General features: G+C 44.4%; 1 protein-coding gene across 4 annotated transcripts in view; it reads right to left on the bottom strand.

Annotated features, from left to right (window-relative positions):
- ninl (ninein-like) overlaps positions 1 to 17,006 on the bottom strand; it is a 49,386-nt gene extending 32,380 nt beyond the window's left edge. For 2 of the 4 annotated variants that reach the window (XM_055018382.1, XM_055018383.1), the window contains exons 1-8: positions 16,832 to 17,006; positions 15,394 to 15,602; positions 12,016 to 12,112; positions 11,690 to 11,892; positions 4,285 to 4,351; positions 2,118 to 2,215; positions 1,891 to 2,037; positions 601 to 780 (exon numbers count right to left, since the gene is read on the bottom strand). In XM_055018382.1, coding sequence (XP_054874357.1) covers positions 601 to 780; positions 1,891 to 2,037; positions 2,118 to 2,215; positions 4,285 to 4,351; positions 11,690 to 11,892; positions 12,016 to 12,112; positions 15,394 to 15,564 — 963 coding nt within the window. In that variant the 5' untranslated portion in view covers positions 15,565 to 15,602; positions 16,832 to 17,006. Of the gene's footprint in view, positions 1 to 600; positions 849 to 929; positions 1,062 to 1,890; positions 2,038 to 2,117; positions 2,216 to 4,284; positions 4,352 to 11,689; positions 11,893 to 12,015; positions 12,113 to 15,393; positions 15,603 to 16,831 lie in introns of those variants that run through there. The other 2 variants (XM_055018385.1, XM_055018384.1) reach the window with 2 other exon arrangements.
- Positions 17,007 to 17,547: the final 541 nt, after the last annotated feature.

The following is a 17,547-nucleotide window of genomic DNA, read 5'->3' as shown; positions in this document are numbered from 1 at the left end:
TAAAAATTCGGAGCTTCTCGGCAAAAACATGAAACCTCGACCATGTTTCCACCTGAAGTGCATAAAAATATGAACAGTTAAATATCTAGAGCATATAGAGCCTCCATTAGAACGTCCATTTATCATCTATACACCAATTAGTCCTCTTTAGGGACACAGGGGGTGGAGTCTATCACGGGTTCACATGGACAGGTAATGGTTTATCATGGGTTCACCTGGACAGGTAACAGTCTATCACAGGACAATAAATATGTTTTGTATAGATAATGGATGGATTAAAAAGTGTCTAAAATGACAAAAGTTTATCCAACATAAGTCAAAAGTTGTCCTAAATTACAAAAAAACTCGTAAAAATTACAAAAACTCGTAAAAACTACAAAAACTTGTCCAACTTGATGTTCAGTTTGTCCCGAGAGACTGGAGCTTTTATATTTTGGACTCGGCCGTGAAGATCAGGAGCTCCTCCAAAAGAAACATTAACTATCTGTAGACCAGACTGAAGGTCTCTGGGGTGGAAACCAGGACTTTAACCTGCTGAAACCTGAAGCTCTGCAGGTCTGAGCTGGTTCTGACCAGGGCCTGGTTGTGGTCCACACTGACCTGCAGGATGTCCCGGCTGTTCCTGATGCCCTCTTCGGTCCAGAGGGCGATGACCTGGTCGGGGCTGGTGGATCCAGACCCGTTGTCCAGCCGGCTGAGGACCTTCTGACCCACGGTGGCGCTAAGCAGGGAGGAGGTGGACCTGGCCGAGAGACCTGGTTCCTCCAGAACCATCTGAGACTGTAGGACCAGCAGAGGAACATTCTGGATCAGCCCAGTTCCACTCAGAGCAGCTTTCTCACCTGTACCTGAGAGTAGCAGTAGGTCACCTGTACCTGAGAGTAGCAATACCTCACCTGTACCTGAGAGTAACAGTAGGTCACCTGTACCTGAGTCTGTCCTGAGATGCAGTACATGATGAAATCTCCCTGTGTCAGTCTGAGCTGCTACCTGTTCACCTGTTCACCTGCCCACCAGGCTCTGATTGGACTGATGACTGTCAGCTGCAGCAGAGTCTCCTGATTGGTTAGTAGGTGGACAGGTGGTGCTGCATTCAGGAGCTGCAAGTAAATTGAGCTGCAGTTACTAATCTACATGTTGAAAACTTAAATTTATGGATCTTAACTGTCCTTTTAGGCAGAAATGCTGTAAATTCTCAGGTAGCACCTTCTAAGATGGTCCCTTTACCAGACCAGACCAGAACCACAAGATGGAGGATGGAGGACCAGGTCTAGATCTGGGATCTGGAACCACTTGTGATTATTTAAATTATGGAGAAAAAAATTATGTGAAGTGAACCTCGGACTTTTAGGGTCTCAGAAACAATGCTGTTAGAGTGTAGTTCGCTTCTTTCTACAACTTTGCCTGTGTAGTAAGGCCGTTTATATACTTTTAGCTGTAGTTACTTTCCTTGTACAACTTAAGCTGAGTAACTACCTTCTTTCTACACCTTTAGCTAAGTAGTTAAATTCTTTCTATAACTTAACCTGTGTAGCAAGGCCGTTTGTGTATCTTTAGCTGTAGTTAGTGTCTTTCTACAACTTTAGCTGAGTAATTAGCTTCTTTCTATACTTTTAGCTGCATTTAGCATCTTTCATAACTTTAGCTGTGTAGGTAATGATTTCTATGACGTTAGCTGTGCTTCTTTCTATGATTTTTACTGTAAAGTTAGCGTCTTTCTCAGATGACCAAAACAGAGCAGCAACTGCAACGACACACACAAAGTACTGTTCTTTGACTTTTACCTCTGTTTTGTCGGTACTATTTCATGTGAAACAGATATTAGAGAGTCAGGTTTTAACTCAGCTCAGGGCAGTTTAATATAATCAGTTCATAATGTGAGTGTCTGACCCCATGTGGCGCCCTCTGCAGGTCAGCTGATCGTATGGGGGTGGAGCATGTCATGGAGACGGAGCCACACAGCACCTTCTTGAACTCCCTGATGCTGACTCTGCCGTCCAGGTCGGCGTCCAGCTTCCTGAGCAGCACGTCCACTTCCTGTTTACAACGAAAGATTATAATCACCGTTCAGTTCAGGTGAGCTCACCTGACAGGACTCTCATTAACCCCTGGTGTACCTCAGTGTGGAGGTGCTGCAAACCCAGGTGTTGACACATCGCCGTCAGCACATGTGGCTCTCCACCGACCCCGAGCTCCTCCTCTTCCTGCTGATGAGCTGCTCAACACGCAACCAGAGCAAAACAGTGTTTAAAACTCAGCTTTATTTTGATTTCTCCACTGTGGAAACTTAGCCGTTTTTTTCTGGAGCTTTCAGCGACACACATCACAAAGTCATATGATCTCTTCATCACTGAAGAATGCCATGAGATGCTGCTGAAAGCCCCGTCTGGTCTTCTAAAGCTTCTTGTATTGACCAGAGATATTTAACTTTGATAAACTCCACATGGTTGTTAAATTTACAACATTACTATATAAAAATATTTTCCTTTTTCACAGCAGGAAACAAACAAACAGCTTCCTTCTATACCTTTAGCTGTGTAGTTAGCTTTCTTTGTATGAGTTAGGGTTAGTTAGCTTCTTACTAGGAGTTCAACAATGTAGTTATCTTTATTCTATAACTTTAGCTGTGTAGTTAGCACATTTCTATACCTTTAGCTATGTAGTTAGCTTCTTACTAGGAGTTTAACAATGTAGTTAGCTTTATTCTATGACTTTAGGTGTGTACTTAACTTCTATGAATTTAATTGTGTATTTAGCTTTTTCTACAGCTTTAGCTGAGTACTTGACTTGTTTCTATAACGTTAGCCATGTAATTAACAGATTTCCATAACTTTAGCTATTTAGTTAGCATATGTATATAACTTTAGCTGTGTATTTAGCTTTCTTTGTATGAGTTAGGGTTAGTTAGCTTCTTACTATAACTTCAGCTGTGTAGTTAACCTGTTTCTATAACTTTAGCTATTTAGTTAGCATATTTCAATAACTTTAGCTTTGTATTTAGCTTTCTTTGTATGGGTTAAGATTAGTTACCTTCTTTCTATAACTTTATCTGTGTAGTCAGCTTCTTTCTATGAAATTATCTGTGTAGTTAACTTGTTTCTCTTTAGCCATATGATTAGCATATTTCTATAACTTTAGCGGTGTAATTAGCATCTTTAACTATGTGTATTGGCTTCCTTTTATGTCTTTCTATGACTTTATCAGTGAATACTTTAACTGTATAGAAGTGTGTTTTATATTCTTTCACAGCAGGAACCAGACAGAACATGAAGAACCAGACAGAACATGAACATGAAGAACCAGACAGAATATGACCATGAAGAACCAGACAGAACATGAAGAACCAGACAGAACATGAACATGAAGAACCAGGCAGAACATGAACATGAAGAACCAGACAGAACATGAAGAACCAGACAGAACATGAACATGAAGAACCAAACAGAACATGTAGAACCAGACAGAACATGAAGAACCAGACAGAACATGAACATGAAGAACCAGACAGAACATGAACATGAAGACAGAACATGAAGAACCAGACAGAACATGAACATGAAGAACCAGACAGAACATGAAGAACCAGACAGAACATGAAGAACCAGACAGAACATGAAGAACCAGGCAGAACATGAACATGAAGAACCAGACAGAACATGAAGAACCAGACAGAACATGAAGAACCAGACAGAACATGAAGAACCAGACAGAACATGACCATGAAAAACCAGACAGAACATGAAGAACCAGACAGAACATGAAGAACCAGACAGAACATGAAGAACCAGACAGAACATGAACATGAAGAACCAAACAGAACATGTAGAACCAGACAGAACATGAAGAACCAGACAGAACATGAACATGTAGAACCAAACAGAACATGTAGAACCAGACAGAACATGAAGAACCAGACAGAACATGAACATGAAGAACCAGACAGAACATGAACATGAAGACAGAACACGAAGAACCAGACAGAACATGAACATGAAGAACCAGACAGAACATGAAGAACCAGACAGAACATGAAGAACCAGGCAGAACATGAACATGAAGAACCAGACAGAACATGAACATGAAGAACCAGACAGAACATGTAGAACCAGACAGAACATGAAGAACCAGACAGAACATGAAGAACCAGACAGAACATGAACATGAAGAACCAGACAGAACATGAACATGAAGAACCAGACAGAACATGTAGAACCAGACAGAACATGAAGAACCAGACAGAACATGAACATGGGTCTGGTCAGAATCTGGTTGTAGATAAAATACCTTGGGACTGGAAGTGCGTCGGGATGCTGTCCTTCTGACTTCCTGCCTCATCGTCAGACTTCAGGCTCTGCAGAGGAAACATGGATTTCAATGATGGCTGTTGTTCCGTGTTCAGCTGCTGTTCCGCGTTCAGCTGCTGTTCCGTGTTCAGGTGTTGTTCCGTGTTCAGCTGCTGTTCCCTGTTCAGCTGCTGTTCCGTGTTGCTGTTCCGTGCTCAGTTGCTATTCTGTGTTCAGCTGCTGTTCCGTGTTCGGCTGCTGTTCCGTGTTCAGCTGCTGTTCTGTGCTCAGCGGCCTGTGAAGCCGGTCTGAACTAACAGAGCAGTGTGTTGTGAAAGAGGGGATGCTGGGAGGAAGCTGTGGACGAGGCTCAGCGGTAATCACAAGGAATTCCTGAGTGCTGTTACTTCTGCTACACTGAACTTATTGTGGGGGTTTGTTCATGTAAAGAAGCCCGGTGGTCACGCTAAAGAGCTTAGCATGTAGATCCCCCCCACCCACCAGCAGCACCCCCCTCTGTGGGAACCTGAAGCTGTGACATCACAGCCGGTATTGATGACTGATCAGAAAGGCTGTTGGAGTCCCAGCCTCAGTGGTAAATACTGAACGGTGTTGTGTAACTGGCGTCATTCTGCTGTGATGGAAACCACAAGTTCAGGACGAGATGATCGATACTGCTGCATTAGAACATAATCAGGACCCTCAGAAATCAGATGTTAACTCTAGTCATGTGAGTGGTTTGACCTGATGGACTTCATCAGTTTGCAGCAAGAACATGTAAACAAGGGGGCGCTACTCTGTCGGAGTGACTCCTGACAAGGCGCTAGTGTGTGTGTTTTTCAGTGCTTTTTTATGCATGTTCTGCATATTTTCTCCGACTTTCTTGTCCTCCCAAAATGTTCAGTGAAAAACTGTTATACCTGGCCGATGCCCTGCTCCTGATCACCTGCTTATGGCAAGTAAATGGACTCCACTCACGACTGGTGCAGCTGTTCACCACCAACCCAGGTAGGCTCACCTACTCACAGGACTACCTGGTGGAGCTGAGCCGCTCTGTCAGAGCCAGCGGGAACATCTCTCCACGCTGACAACATAACTCTGGAGTTACTTCACGGACACAAGTGGAAGCGAATACGAAGGAAAAGAGGGTCGAGGGATCAGAAACAGACTGAGGAGGAGAGGAAGCCGGCTACCTTTACCTGCCATAACCCTGTCAAATGTGCGATCGTTAAAGAATAAAAACGAGGAGCTTTCCACTCTGATGAGGTACGATCTGGACTATCGGCAAACTAGTCTGTTTTGCTTTACAGAGACTGTCTGAAGAAGCAAACTTTGATCTGGAGGGTTTTGACATCATTCGCTTTGACAGGGTAGCAGCAAAAACGAGAAAGTCAATTGGGGTCGGAGTTTGCATGGCTGTCAACAAAAAGTGGGCAACAAATTTCACTGTGAGGGAGACTGAGTGCTGCAAACACTATGAAGTGATGAGTGTGTCCTTCAGACCACACTACCTGCCCCGACAATTATCCCAAATAACTGATTTTAGTTTATGTTCCAGGTCCTGATTTTAGTCAAGCTGCTGCACTCATATCTGACTGCTACAACAGAACTGTCAGTCAGACTGGAGAGCAGCCAGTGGTTGTACTGGGGGATTTTAACAGGTGTGACATCACCACACATCTGCCCAATCTGGAGCAATATGTCACAACTCCCACCAGACTGCACAAAAAACTGGACTTATGCTATGGCAACACCTCTGGTGCATACATTTCAAAGTCACGCTCACCCCTTGGACGATCTGACCACAATGTTATCCACCGCTGTGTGATCAGGAAAGTCACCCTGATCCCAGAGCACCCTCTCACCCCCATCATCATTCCTTCCAGTTACTGCCATCAGGAAGACATTACAAAGTCCCACTGGCCCACAAAAACGTCTACAAAAAACCTTTATCCCCACTGCAATAACCACCCTGAACAAAATAAGACACTGAGCACTACGTGTTTATTTATTTTGATCAGCTGCTGTGTCTTTTTAACATTTCTTTTAGATATCTACTTTGTGAGCTTGTGTTTTCTGTGTTTTTTTATGTGTTGTATTTTATTGTTGGAGCCTGTCAAAGAAGAATTTCTGTCACCATTTGGGACAGACAATGAAGTTTATCTATCATAAAACAAATTACATCTACTAGGGCTGCGACGAACAATGAATCTTAGACGATTCATCAACATCTATATAGCTGTTAACATAGCAGGCTTGGTAGAAACAACATTACAGCGACTAACACAAAAACCACAAACAACAAAGAAATACAACTAAATAAGAAAACAAATAAACAAGAAAAATATATATACAGGAGGTCCTCGACTTACATCAGAGTTCCGTTCCTACTGATCTACGTGAATCAATTTTCACCGTAAGTCGGACCTCTGGTGAAAATGTAAACAAATCCGTTCCGTGCATCACGATATCGATCAGTTCTTCATAAAGTCCTGAGTACCAATGACTTTCATGCATGTATGAATCAATTTACTAGAAGATAACAGAATATTGTAACGGACTCATATTGTTGTTGATGTTGAGGTTTCAAAGTTTATTGTTCAGTTCCAGATTTCCCTAATGTCAGTGAACGTGCCATGTTTAGTTAGCTCACCTCTGACTGGCTGAGAGTCAGCAGTAGAGAGAGCTGGGAACGGCGGCTAATTCTGGAGCTAAGTTATGGGGTTTTTCTAGTTATCCTGGCGTTGGCTATGGCCCACAGTAGCCTGTGTGAAGGTTCAATAAACCAGCAGAGAACCAGATAAAGTCTCACTCATTCATAACAGAGGGTCACTACAATATGTTGACCTGTTTTTACAACTTGACCCATGTTGGTCGGTGTTTCTTCCTGTTCCCAGCGTTTTATTCTATCTAATTTCACTTCCATGGAGATGGCTTTCCTTTTCTTCCAAGCATCAGAAGAGTCTGACTTACGCTGGGAGCCATAATGAAGGACAAAAAGTTAGTGAATGTAGCACAACCCAAGGTAGCGTACAACCGGAGAATGGAAACAAAGCCATCTGATAGCACCGCGTGACGATGTATTCATCTGCTCCGCCGTCAACTAGTTCCATGAAACCGGTTCTGACGTAACGACGAAACGCCATAGGTACAGGATGTCGTAAACCGAGGACTTCCTGCATACACTACCGTTCAAAAGTTTGGGGTCATCCAGACAATTCCGTGTTTTCCATGAAAACTTCCACATTTATTCATGTGCTAACATAACTGCACTGTTCTAAGTGAGACAAAACGTAAAGACTGGAAGCAAGAAAGGAGAACATCCCCTGTAGAAAGTTCTAGAGTAGACCTACCGACAACTGTAGAAAGTTCTAGAGTAGACCTACCAACAGATGGAGAAAGTTCTAGAGTGTACCTACCGACAGATGTATAAAGTTCTAGTGTAGACCTACCGGCAACTGTAGAAAGTTCCAGAGTAGGCCTACCGACAGATGGAGAAAGTTCTAGAGCAGACCTACTGACAACTGTAGAAAGTTCTAGAGTAGACCTACCGACAACTGTAGAAAGTTCTAGAGTAGACCTACTGACAACTGTAGAAAGTTCTAGAGCAGACCTACCGACAGATGTGGAAAGTTCTAGTGTAGACCTACCGACAACTGTAGAAAGTTCTAGAGTAGACCTACTGACAACTGTAGAAAGTTCTAGAGCAGACCTACTGACAACTGTAGAAAGTTCTAGAGTAGACCTATCGACAACTGTAGAAAGTTCTAGAGTAGACCTACTGACAGATGGAGAAAGTTCTAGAGTGTACCTACCGACAACTGTAGAAAGTTCTAGAGTAGACCTACCAACAGATGGAGAAAGTTCTAGAGTGTACCTACCGACAGATGTAGAAAGTTCTAGTGTAGACCTACCGGCAACTGTAGAAAGTTCCAGAGTAGACCTACCGACAGATGGAGAAATTTCTAGAGTGTACCTACCGACAGATGTGGAAAGTTCTAGTGTAGACCTACCGACAACTGTAGAAAGTTCTAGAGTAGACCTATTGACAACTGTAGAAAGTTCTAGAGCAGACCTACTGACAACTGTAGAAAGTTCTAGAGTAGACCTATCGACAACTGTAGAAAGTTCTAGAGTAGACCTACCGACAGATGGAGAAAGTTCTAGAGTGTACCTACCGACAACTGTAGAAAGTTCTAGAGTAGACCTACCAACAGATGGAGAAAGTTCTAGAGTGTACCTACCGACAGATGTAGAAAGTTCTAGTGTAGACCTACCGGCAACTGTAGAAAGTTCTAGAGTAGACCTACAGACAGATGGAGAAAGTTCTAGAGCAGACCTACTGACAACTGTAGAAAGTTCTAGAGTAGACCTACCGACAACTGTAGAAAGGTCTAGAGTAGACCTATCGACAACTGTAGAAAGGTCTAGAGTAGACCTACTGACAACTGTAGAAAGTTCTAGAGTAGACCTATCGACAACTGTAGAAAGGTCTAGAGTAGACCTATCGACAACTGTAGAAAGGTCTAGAGTAGACCTACTGACAGATGGAGAAAGTTCTAGAGTGTACCTACCGACAGATGTAGAAAGTTCTAGAGTAGACCTACCGACAGCTGGAGAAAGTTCTAGAACCAGATGTTCTGAGGAGATTCTGGTTTATTTTCATTAATCCATTAAGACTCCAGCTCCTCACTTATATTTCTGAATCTGAACACAAACTGCAGTGACATGAAGAAGCAACATGCTGATGATTCATCACAGCGAAACTAAACGTTTGACCAACGCTGCTGCAATGGTAACTGCTGCAGGGCTTTGATCTGTCCTTCATGTAACGTCTAAATACTGCAAATCTGAAGTATTCCTGAGAGATTTCAGCTGCTGGAGTCAGACAGAGTCGCAGCGTTTATCCTGCAGTTACATAAAGACGTTCAATATTTGAAACAGAGTGATGTAACAGAACAGACCCAGGATCAGTTGAGATCCACCAACATCTGGAATCTGAACAAATCCTCAGTCTGTTTGGGGAAAAGCATCAAGTCATTCTGGATCATTTTCTTACATTTTGGACAAATGTTTAAATGTTTTGGACGAACGTTTTGATATTCTGAGTAGGTTTTGTCATTGTGTAAAAATGTTGAGTCATTTTGATCAAGTTTGAGCCATTCTACACAAATCTTGAGTAGTTATGATTTTTTTTTTGTAATTTTGAATGTGAATTTTCAGATTCAGACTCCTTTATTGTCATTCAGTGACTAACATCCTAGGATGAAACTACGATGGACAACACGGTAAAGTAAAAACAGAGTAAAAGATGTGCAGAATGAAGGATATTAACAACTAGAAGCAGATGTTATTAATGATATCTACACAATAAATGACAGATTACAGTATATAACTATCAGTCCATATATAACTATAATACAGGGGGTCTCCACTTGCGTCGGAATTCAGTTCCTACGGGGCAACGCAATGCAAAAGTCGGAACTGAGCGGTCTGACAGATTCTGACAGATCCGTCAGACTGGTCACCTGATAAAAACGACACGTCCATGTCAGATGACGCTCTGAGGAAGACCACAGACGTGGTCGAAACATGTCAGCAAGGTAAAAACATCTGTCGGTTAAAAAGCAACACTATTCTAAAGTAAGAAACGACAAAATGAACATAATCCAACCGCCAACAGAAGCTTTAAATGTCTGTAGTCACCCCTCAGTGACTGCAGACCCGACGGACCACACTAGTACACAAACAAAACGCAAAGAGGCACCAGGGCAAACTGGTTACCAAGACCAGCTGCCTCCACTAAGAGCTTGGTTGTAGTTTTATACTCCTGTGTGGTGATTGCTGGGGTCTTCTGGGAGGAGAAGTCCTGCTGGTGGACCAATCCAATGTGTCGGGAGGCGGGGAGGACCAGGGCCGGAGTGCAGGTCTTCTACCCAGACTCATTAGCTGAGATGAGTGGCAGCTGGGGTTCCAGAGAGGCTCCCAAACCAGCCCCAGCTGGACCCACACAGGACATCTCTCCATACAAAGGCCACAAGAAATCCACCCCCACAATTACCTGTGGCCGTAACAATCGTCTTCACGCTTTTCTTTCGTAACGCAGTGCTGTCGTTGTCTAGCCACTCCTGTCCACAGACTGTCCTGGTGCAGGCAGTGTTACCATTACTGCCGAGCCAAAACATTCAGTCACGAATATTTCTGCATCTGTTGCCGATTCTTTAGTGCAACGTACTAAAGACTTGGCAAATGACAAAAATGAGACACAAAATGGCAAAAATAAGAAAATAACAAAAATGAGACATAAAATGGCAAAAATGAGACACAAAACGACAAAAATGTGACACAAAATGACAAAAATGAGACACAAAACGTCAAAAAACAAGACACAAAACGACAAAAATGAGACAACATGACAAAAAGGAGACACAAAATGACAGAAATGAGACACAAAATTACAACTATGAGACAAAATGACAAAAATGAGACACAAAATGACCCATAATGATTTAATATGATTCACTGATGGGTTTAGAACAGCAGTCTGATTTTTTACTGCAGCGGCAACAAGTGGATCATAACAGCAGCTGCAGTTTCTGCTCCTGAACTCTTTAAATCGGACCAACCAGCCACATTCCTCACAATCCCACTTCCTGAACAACCTCCACCGCCCCCAAAACCACCAAACCTCCTCCGGCTGCACCTCCCCCACCAGGGCCGGGATCTGTGGATATCTGAGATGCCCGGACCTCACCCAGCAGAACCTCAGAGTTATGAAGCTCCAGCAGAGAGAACGACCGTCATCAGTTTATATCAAGGGTTACAGACAAACACCTCGCCTCCTGCTCCAATCTGTCTCAAACTCACCGCAAAAAAAATCCCATAATTCCCCTGAAAGCATCCACAAATCAGGAGCCTCCAGGTGATCCAGAACCAGAGCAACAAATCAAACTATGAGGCTAGAAACTGAACACAGACCTGCTGGAAATTACAACAAAATGACACACAGGATGAAATAATGAGAGAACAAATTCACAAAAATGAAAAACAACATGACAGAAATGAGACACAAAATGACAAAAACGAGACACAAAACGACAAAAACACTACACAAAAAAACAAAAATGAGACACAAAATGACAAAAACTAGACAAACTGACAAAACTAGACACAAATTCATAAAAACGAGACACAAAATGACAGAAATGAGACACAAAAGAGCAAAAACAGGAGTGTTGACGGCTCTGCTCTCACGAAGGAGAAACTCCACCAGGTAACATCTGAGAGCTCCACCTGAGGAAGCTGCTGAACGATTCATGAACCTCTAACTTCCCTCAGCGCGCCACAGAACCTCCGACAGAAACACCAACAAAGAAGAGATCAGAGGACCAGAAACAGGAACTCACCTCGACGCTCTCCAGAGACGTCGCCCGTCTCAGTTTGGCTCTGCGGACGGTGACCGGCGATGAGTCCGACGCCTCAGTTCTGGACGGTGGCGAGTCCTCCGAGTCGCAGGTGAGGGCAGCGCCAGGTGTGCTGTCGGGACGGGAGCGGCGTCCATAACGCTTCGTTCCCTTCACGAACTTCGGCTTCACCTCCTCTGGAAAGACTGATCAGAAGAAGATTCATGTCAGCAGAACGCAGATTTACCTGATCAATACTGAACCAATACCTGAATAATACAGAACCAATCCCTGATCAATACTGAAGCAATACCTGATCAGTGTCTCACCTGGCTCCAGGTAGCTGCTGTCGTCCTCTGAGGTGCTGAAGTCCAGAGAACGAGACAAAACGGAGACGAAGCCGTCTTTAAACTCCTCGAAGTTCACCTGGACACAGACACACAACCTTCACCTGGACACAGACACACAACCTTCACCTGGAGGACAGACACACAACCTTCACCTGGAGGACAGACACACAACCTTCACCTGGACACAGACACACAACCTTCACCTGGATGACAGACACACAACCTTCACCTGGAGGACAGACACACAACCTGGACACAGACACACAACCTTCACCTGGACACAGACACACAACCTTCACCTGGACACAGACACACAACCTTCACCTGGAGGACAGACACACAACCTTCACCTGGAGGACAGACACACAACCTTCACCTGGACACAGACACACAGCCTTCACCTGGAGGACAGACACACAGCCTTCACCTGGACACAGACACACAACCTTCACCTGGACACAGACACACAACCTTCACCTGGAGGACAGACACACAACCTTCACCTGGAGGACAGACACACAACCTTCACCTGGAGGACAGACACACAACCTTCACCTGGACACAGACACACAACCTTCACCTGGACACAGACACACAACCTTCACCTGGAGGACAGACACACAACCTTCACCTGGAGGACAGACACACAACCTTCACCTGGAGGACAGACACACAACCTTCACCTGGACACAGACACACAACCTTCACCTGGACACAGACACACAACCTTCACCTGGAGGACAGACACACAACCTTCACCTGGAGGACAGACACACAACCTTCACCTGGAGGACAGACACACAACCTTCACCTGGACACAGACACACAACCTTCATCTGCACACAGACACACAACCTTCACCTGGAGGACAGACACACAACCTTCACCTGGAGGACAGACACACAACCTTCACCTGGAGGACAGACACACAACCTTCACCTGGACACAGACACACAACCTTCACCTGGACACAGACACACAGCCTTCACCTGGACACAGACACACAACCTTCACCTGGACACAGACACACAACCTTCACCTGGACACAGACACACAACCTTCACCTGGACACAGACACACAACCTTCACCTGGAGGACAGACACACAACCTTCACCTGGAGGACAGACACACAGCCTTCACCTGGAGGACAGACACACAGCATTCACCTGGACACAGACACACAACCTTCACCTGGACACAGACACACAACCTTCACCTGGAGGACAGACACACAACCTTCACCTGGAGGACAGACACACAACCTTCACCTGGAGGACAGACACACAACCTTCACCTGGACACAGACACACAACCTTCACCTGGACACAGACACACAACCTTCACCTGGAGGACAGACACACAACCTTCACCTGGAGGACAGACACACAACCTTCACCTGGACACAGACACACAGCCTTCACCTGGAGGACAGACACACAGCCTTCACCTGGACACAGACACACAACCTTCACCTGGACACAGACACACAACCTTCACCTGGAGGACAGACACACAACCTTCACCTGGAGGACAGACACACAACCTTCACCTGGAGGACAGACACACAACCTTCACCTGGACACAGACACACAACCTTCACCTGGACACAGACACACAACCTTCACCTGGAGGACAGACACACAACCTTCACCTGGAGGACAGACACACAACCTTCACCTGGAGGACAGACACACAACCTTCACCTGGACACAGACACACAACCTTCATCTGCACACAGACACACAACCTTCACCTGGAGGACAGACACACAACCTTCACCTGGAGGACAGACACACAACCTTCACCTGGAGGACAGACACACAACCTTCACCTGGACACAGACACACAACCTTCACCTGGACACAGACACACAGCCTTCACCTGGACACAGACACACAACCTTCACCTGGACACAGACACACAACCTTCACCTGGACACAGACACACAACCTTCACCTGGACACAGACACACAACCTTCACCTGGAGGACAGACACACAACCTTCACCTGGAGGACAGACACACAGCCTTCACCTGGAGGACAGACACACAGCCTTCACCTGGACACAGACACACAACCTTCACCTGGACACAGACACACAACCTTCACCTGGAGGACAGACACACAACCTTCACCTGGAGGACAGACACACAACCTTCACCTGGAGGACAGACACACAACCTTCACCTGGACACAGACACACAACCTTCACCTGGACACAGACACACAACCTTCACCTGGAGGACAGACACACAACCTTCACCTGGAGGACAGACACACAACCTTCACCTGGACACAGACACACAACCTTCACCTGCACACAGACACACAACCTTCACCTGGAGGACAGACACACAACCTTCACCTGGACACAGACACACAGCCTTCACCTGGACACAGACACACAACCTTCACCTGGAGGACAGACACACAACCTTCACCTGGACATAGACACACAACCTTCACCTGGACACACACACACAACCTTCACCTGGACACAGACACACAACCTTCACCTGGACACAGACACACAACCTTCACTTGGACACAGACACACAACCTTCACCTGGAGGACAGACACACAACCTTCACCTGGACACAGACACACAACCTTCACCTGGAGGACACACACACAACCTTCACCTGGAGGACACCTGTGTAGTAGTTGTGTAGTAGTTGTGTTAACCTGCTGTGTAGTAGTTGTGTTACCCTATTGTGTAGTAGTTGTGTAGTAGTTGCGCTACCCTGCTGTGTAGTAGTTGTGTTACCCTGCTGTGTAGTAGTTGTGTAGTAGTTGTGTTACCCTGCTGTGTAGTAGTTGTGTTACCCTGCTGTGTAACAGTTGTGTAGTAGTTGTGTTACCCTGTTGTGTAGTAGTTGTGTTACCGTGCTGTGTAATAGTTGTGTTACCCTGCTGTGTAGTAGTTGTGTTACCCTGCTATGTAGTAGTTGTGTTACCCTGCTGTGTAGTACTTGTGTAGTAGTTGTGTTACCCTGCTTTGTAGTAGTTGTGTAGTAGTTGCGTTACCCTGCTGTGTAGTAGTTGTGTTACTCTGCTGTGTAGTAGTTGTGTAGTAGTTGTGTTACCCTGCTTTGTAGTAGTTGTGTAGTAGTTGTGCTACCCTGCTGTGTAGTAGCTGTCTAGTAGTTGCGTTACCCTGCTGTGTAGTAGTTGTGTTACCCTGCTGTGCAGTAGTTGTGTAGTAGTTGTGTTACCCTGCTGTGTAGTAGCTGTGTAGTAGTTGTGTAGTAGTTGCGTTACCCTGGTGTGTAGTAGTTGTGTTACCCTGCTGTGTAGTAGTTGTGTAGTAGTTGTGTTACCCTGCTGTGCAGTAGTTGTTTAGTAGTTGTGTTACCCTGCTGTGTCGTCCCAGCAGTGTGTGCAGCAGCAGGTCCAGATGTGCGTCCAGCTGCAGTCTGCTGCAGAGCTCCGTCAGCTCGTCTCTGTCCAGGAATCCGGTCTCCGTTGTGTCGCAGCTGTCGAACTCGGCCTTCAGCTGAGCCACGTAGCGGCTGTGCTCCTCCATCACAACGCATCACAACGCATCACGCTGCGACGCAACGCCTGCAGAACAAACAGAGCCCAGCGTTAATTCATCTGATCAACGCACTTCTACAGGTTTGAAGGCAGGTTTTCTTTTTTTTTTTTAAATCACCAAAAAAACAGCAGTTAGCCACAAACTGCAACAGAAAGAATCCTCAGATTTCCAACATTCCAATGGTCCTTGAACTACTCACCTATGACACCAGGTCCATCAGGAAAATGAACCAAATCTGAGCTGATCATTGTGAAATTTCAATAAAATCCCCATGCACTACATTTCTACTAGATTCTGAGACCAACAGGGGAAACATTCAGAGAGATTCAGGTTGAACTGCAGGCAGTGTTTCCTCAGAGAGACTAAAATAAATGCAGCAGAAACAGTGAACAGAGGAGCAGGTTGTTGGAGATCCATTCTACACGGTGAAACATCTACTGATGATGAGCAGAGTAGAGAGGAGAAGTCTGGAAATAGAAAAACATCTACAGGATGAGGAGACAGAATGACCACAAAGAGAGAAAATGACATAAATAAGGAAACACCGACAAAAGCAACACCACAAAGCAACAAAAACAAGGTACAAAATGACAGAAACGAGACAAAATGGCAAAATAAGACACAAAATGAGAAAAACGAGACACAAAATGGTAAAAACGAGGCACAAAACGACAAAAACCGATATTCTTCCTTCAAATAACTGAATTAAATAACCATTTAATCGCCTGCTGATCAACTAATCAATGAATCCAACGTTAAAACCATCAGTTTAAAGCTGCTCTGTGATCGACTGGACAAGACTAGATCGACCAATCGTGCTGTGACGTCATCATAGGTTGTGTTTAAGTTGTAGTTTTTGTGCCACAAAGTCGGACAATAAAGTTGTTTTAAACTGAAATGCAAACTAATAAAGTTAATTAAAAGTACTTTAAATGAGAGTACTGCTCGTGTAAAGTTTTCCGTTACTCCGAACTACCTCCGTTACTCGGTAAAACGGTGTAACGGGGAATGTAAACACGAACGGTAACGGACACGCTCGGCCCCGTCCGGTCGGGCTCGCGACCCGAAGAAGCGTCTCCATGGGAACGGAGGAACAAAGGGCTCGTGGCGCTAAATGACCGCGAAAAATACTTCGGGAACAAAACTGGAAAACGCCATTTTAACATGTCCGGTACCAGAGAAAGTCTGTCCGGTAACCGCTGGTTAGCGGTGAGAGTCGGTCCGCTCGGTTAGTTAGTCGGTTAGTTAGACTTACCGCGGGAAAAGTCCTCCTCCTCCGGTCGTTCTTCGGTAAAACTTCACGGTTCCTCCATGAACGGCACCGGAGCTCCGCACGGACCGACCAGCATCAACACGGAGTGGAGTAACGGAGCAGCCAGACACCGACAGATCGAGAGGCGACCGAACACAACACCGACAGCCGAGAAATGCCGAAACCTGAGGACGTACAGGGAGACACCTCCGGTACGGCTTCATAATAAGAGCTCATGTATATGGTGCCTTTCAAAATAAAGGTACAGAGGAATAAAAGAGAACAAATAAAATATAATAATTAAATGTATGAAGAATATACAATAAAACTATTAAAAATCTCATCTTCCTTAATCTTACTTACTGATCTAACTTAAATTAGACTTAGAACACAAAAATAAGATTAAGTAATTTAAATAGGATAATAAAAACAAAATAAGAAATAATGTTAAGTTTAAAAAATATGAATAAAAATATTAGTATGAGTAAAAATAAGATGTATAAAAGGTATAACACAAAGACAACATTTAAATATGATTGTAAATAATGATAAACTCAGGAAAAAATGATAGATTATAAAAGTAAAGTAAAGGAAAAATTAAAAGGTAATATTGGAAATAAAAATACAATAAACAAATGAGATTATAAAGTTACAAAGGAATTTTTAACGGAATAAATCAGAACATAAATACAGTCATTAAATGTATGAAGGATATATTT

This window comes from Amphiprion ocellaris, chromosome 16 (assembly GCF_022539595.1).
Source record: "Amphiprion ocellaris isolate individual 3 ecotype Okinawa chromosome 16, ASM2253959v1, whole genome shotgun sequence".
Classification (NCBI taxonomy): domain Eukaryota; kingdom Metazoa; phylum Chordata; class Actinopteri; family Pomacentridae; genus Amphiprion; species Amphiprion ocellaris.
This window is presented reverse-complemented; position numbering and strand designations above follow the sequence as displayed.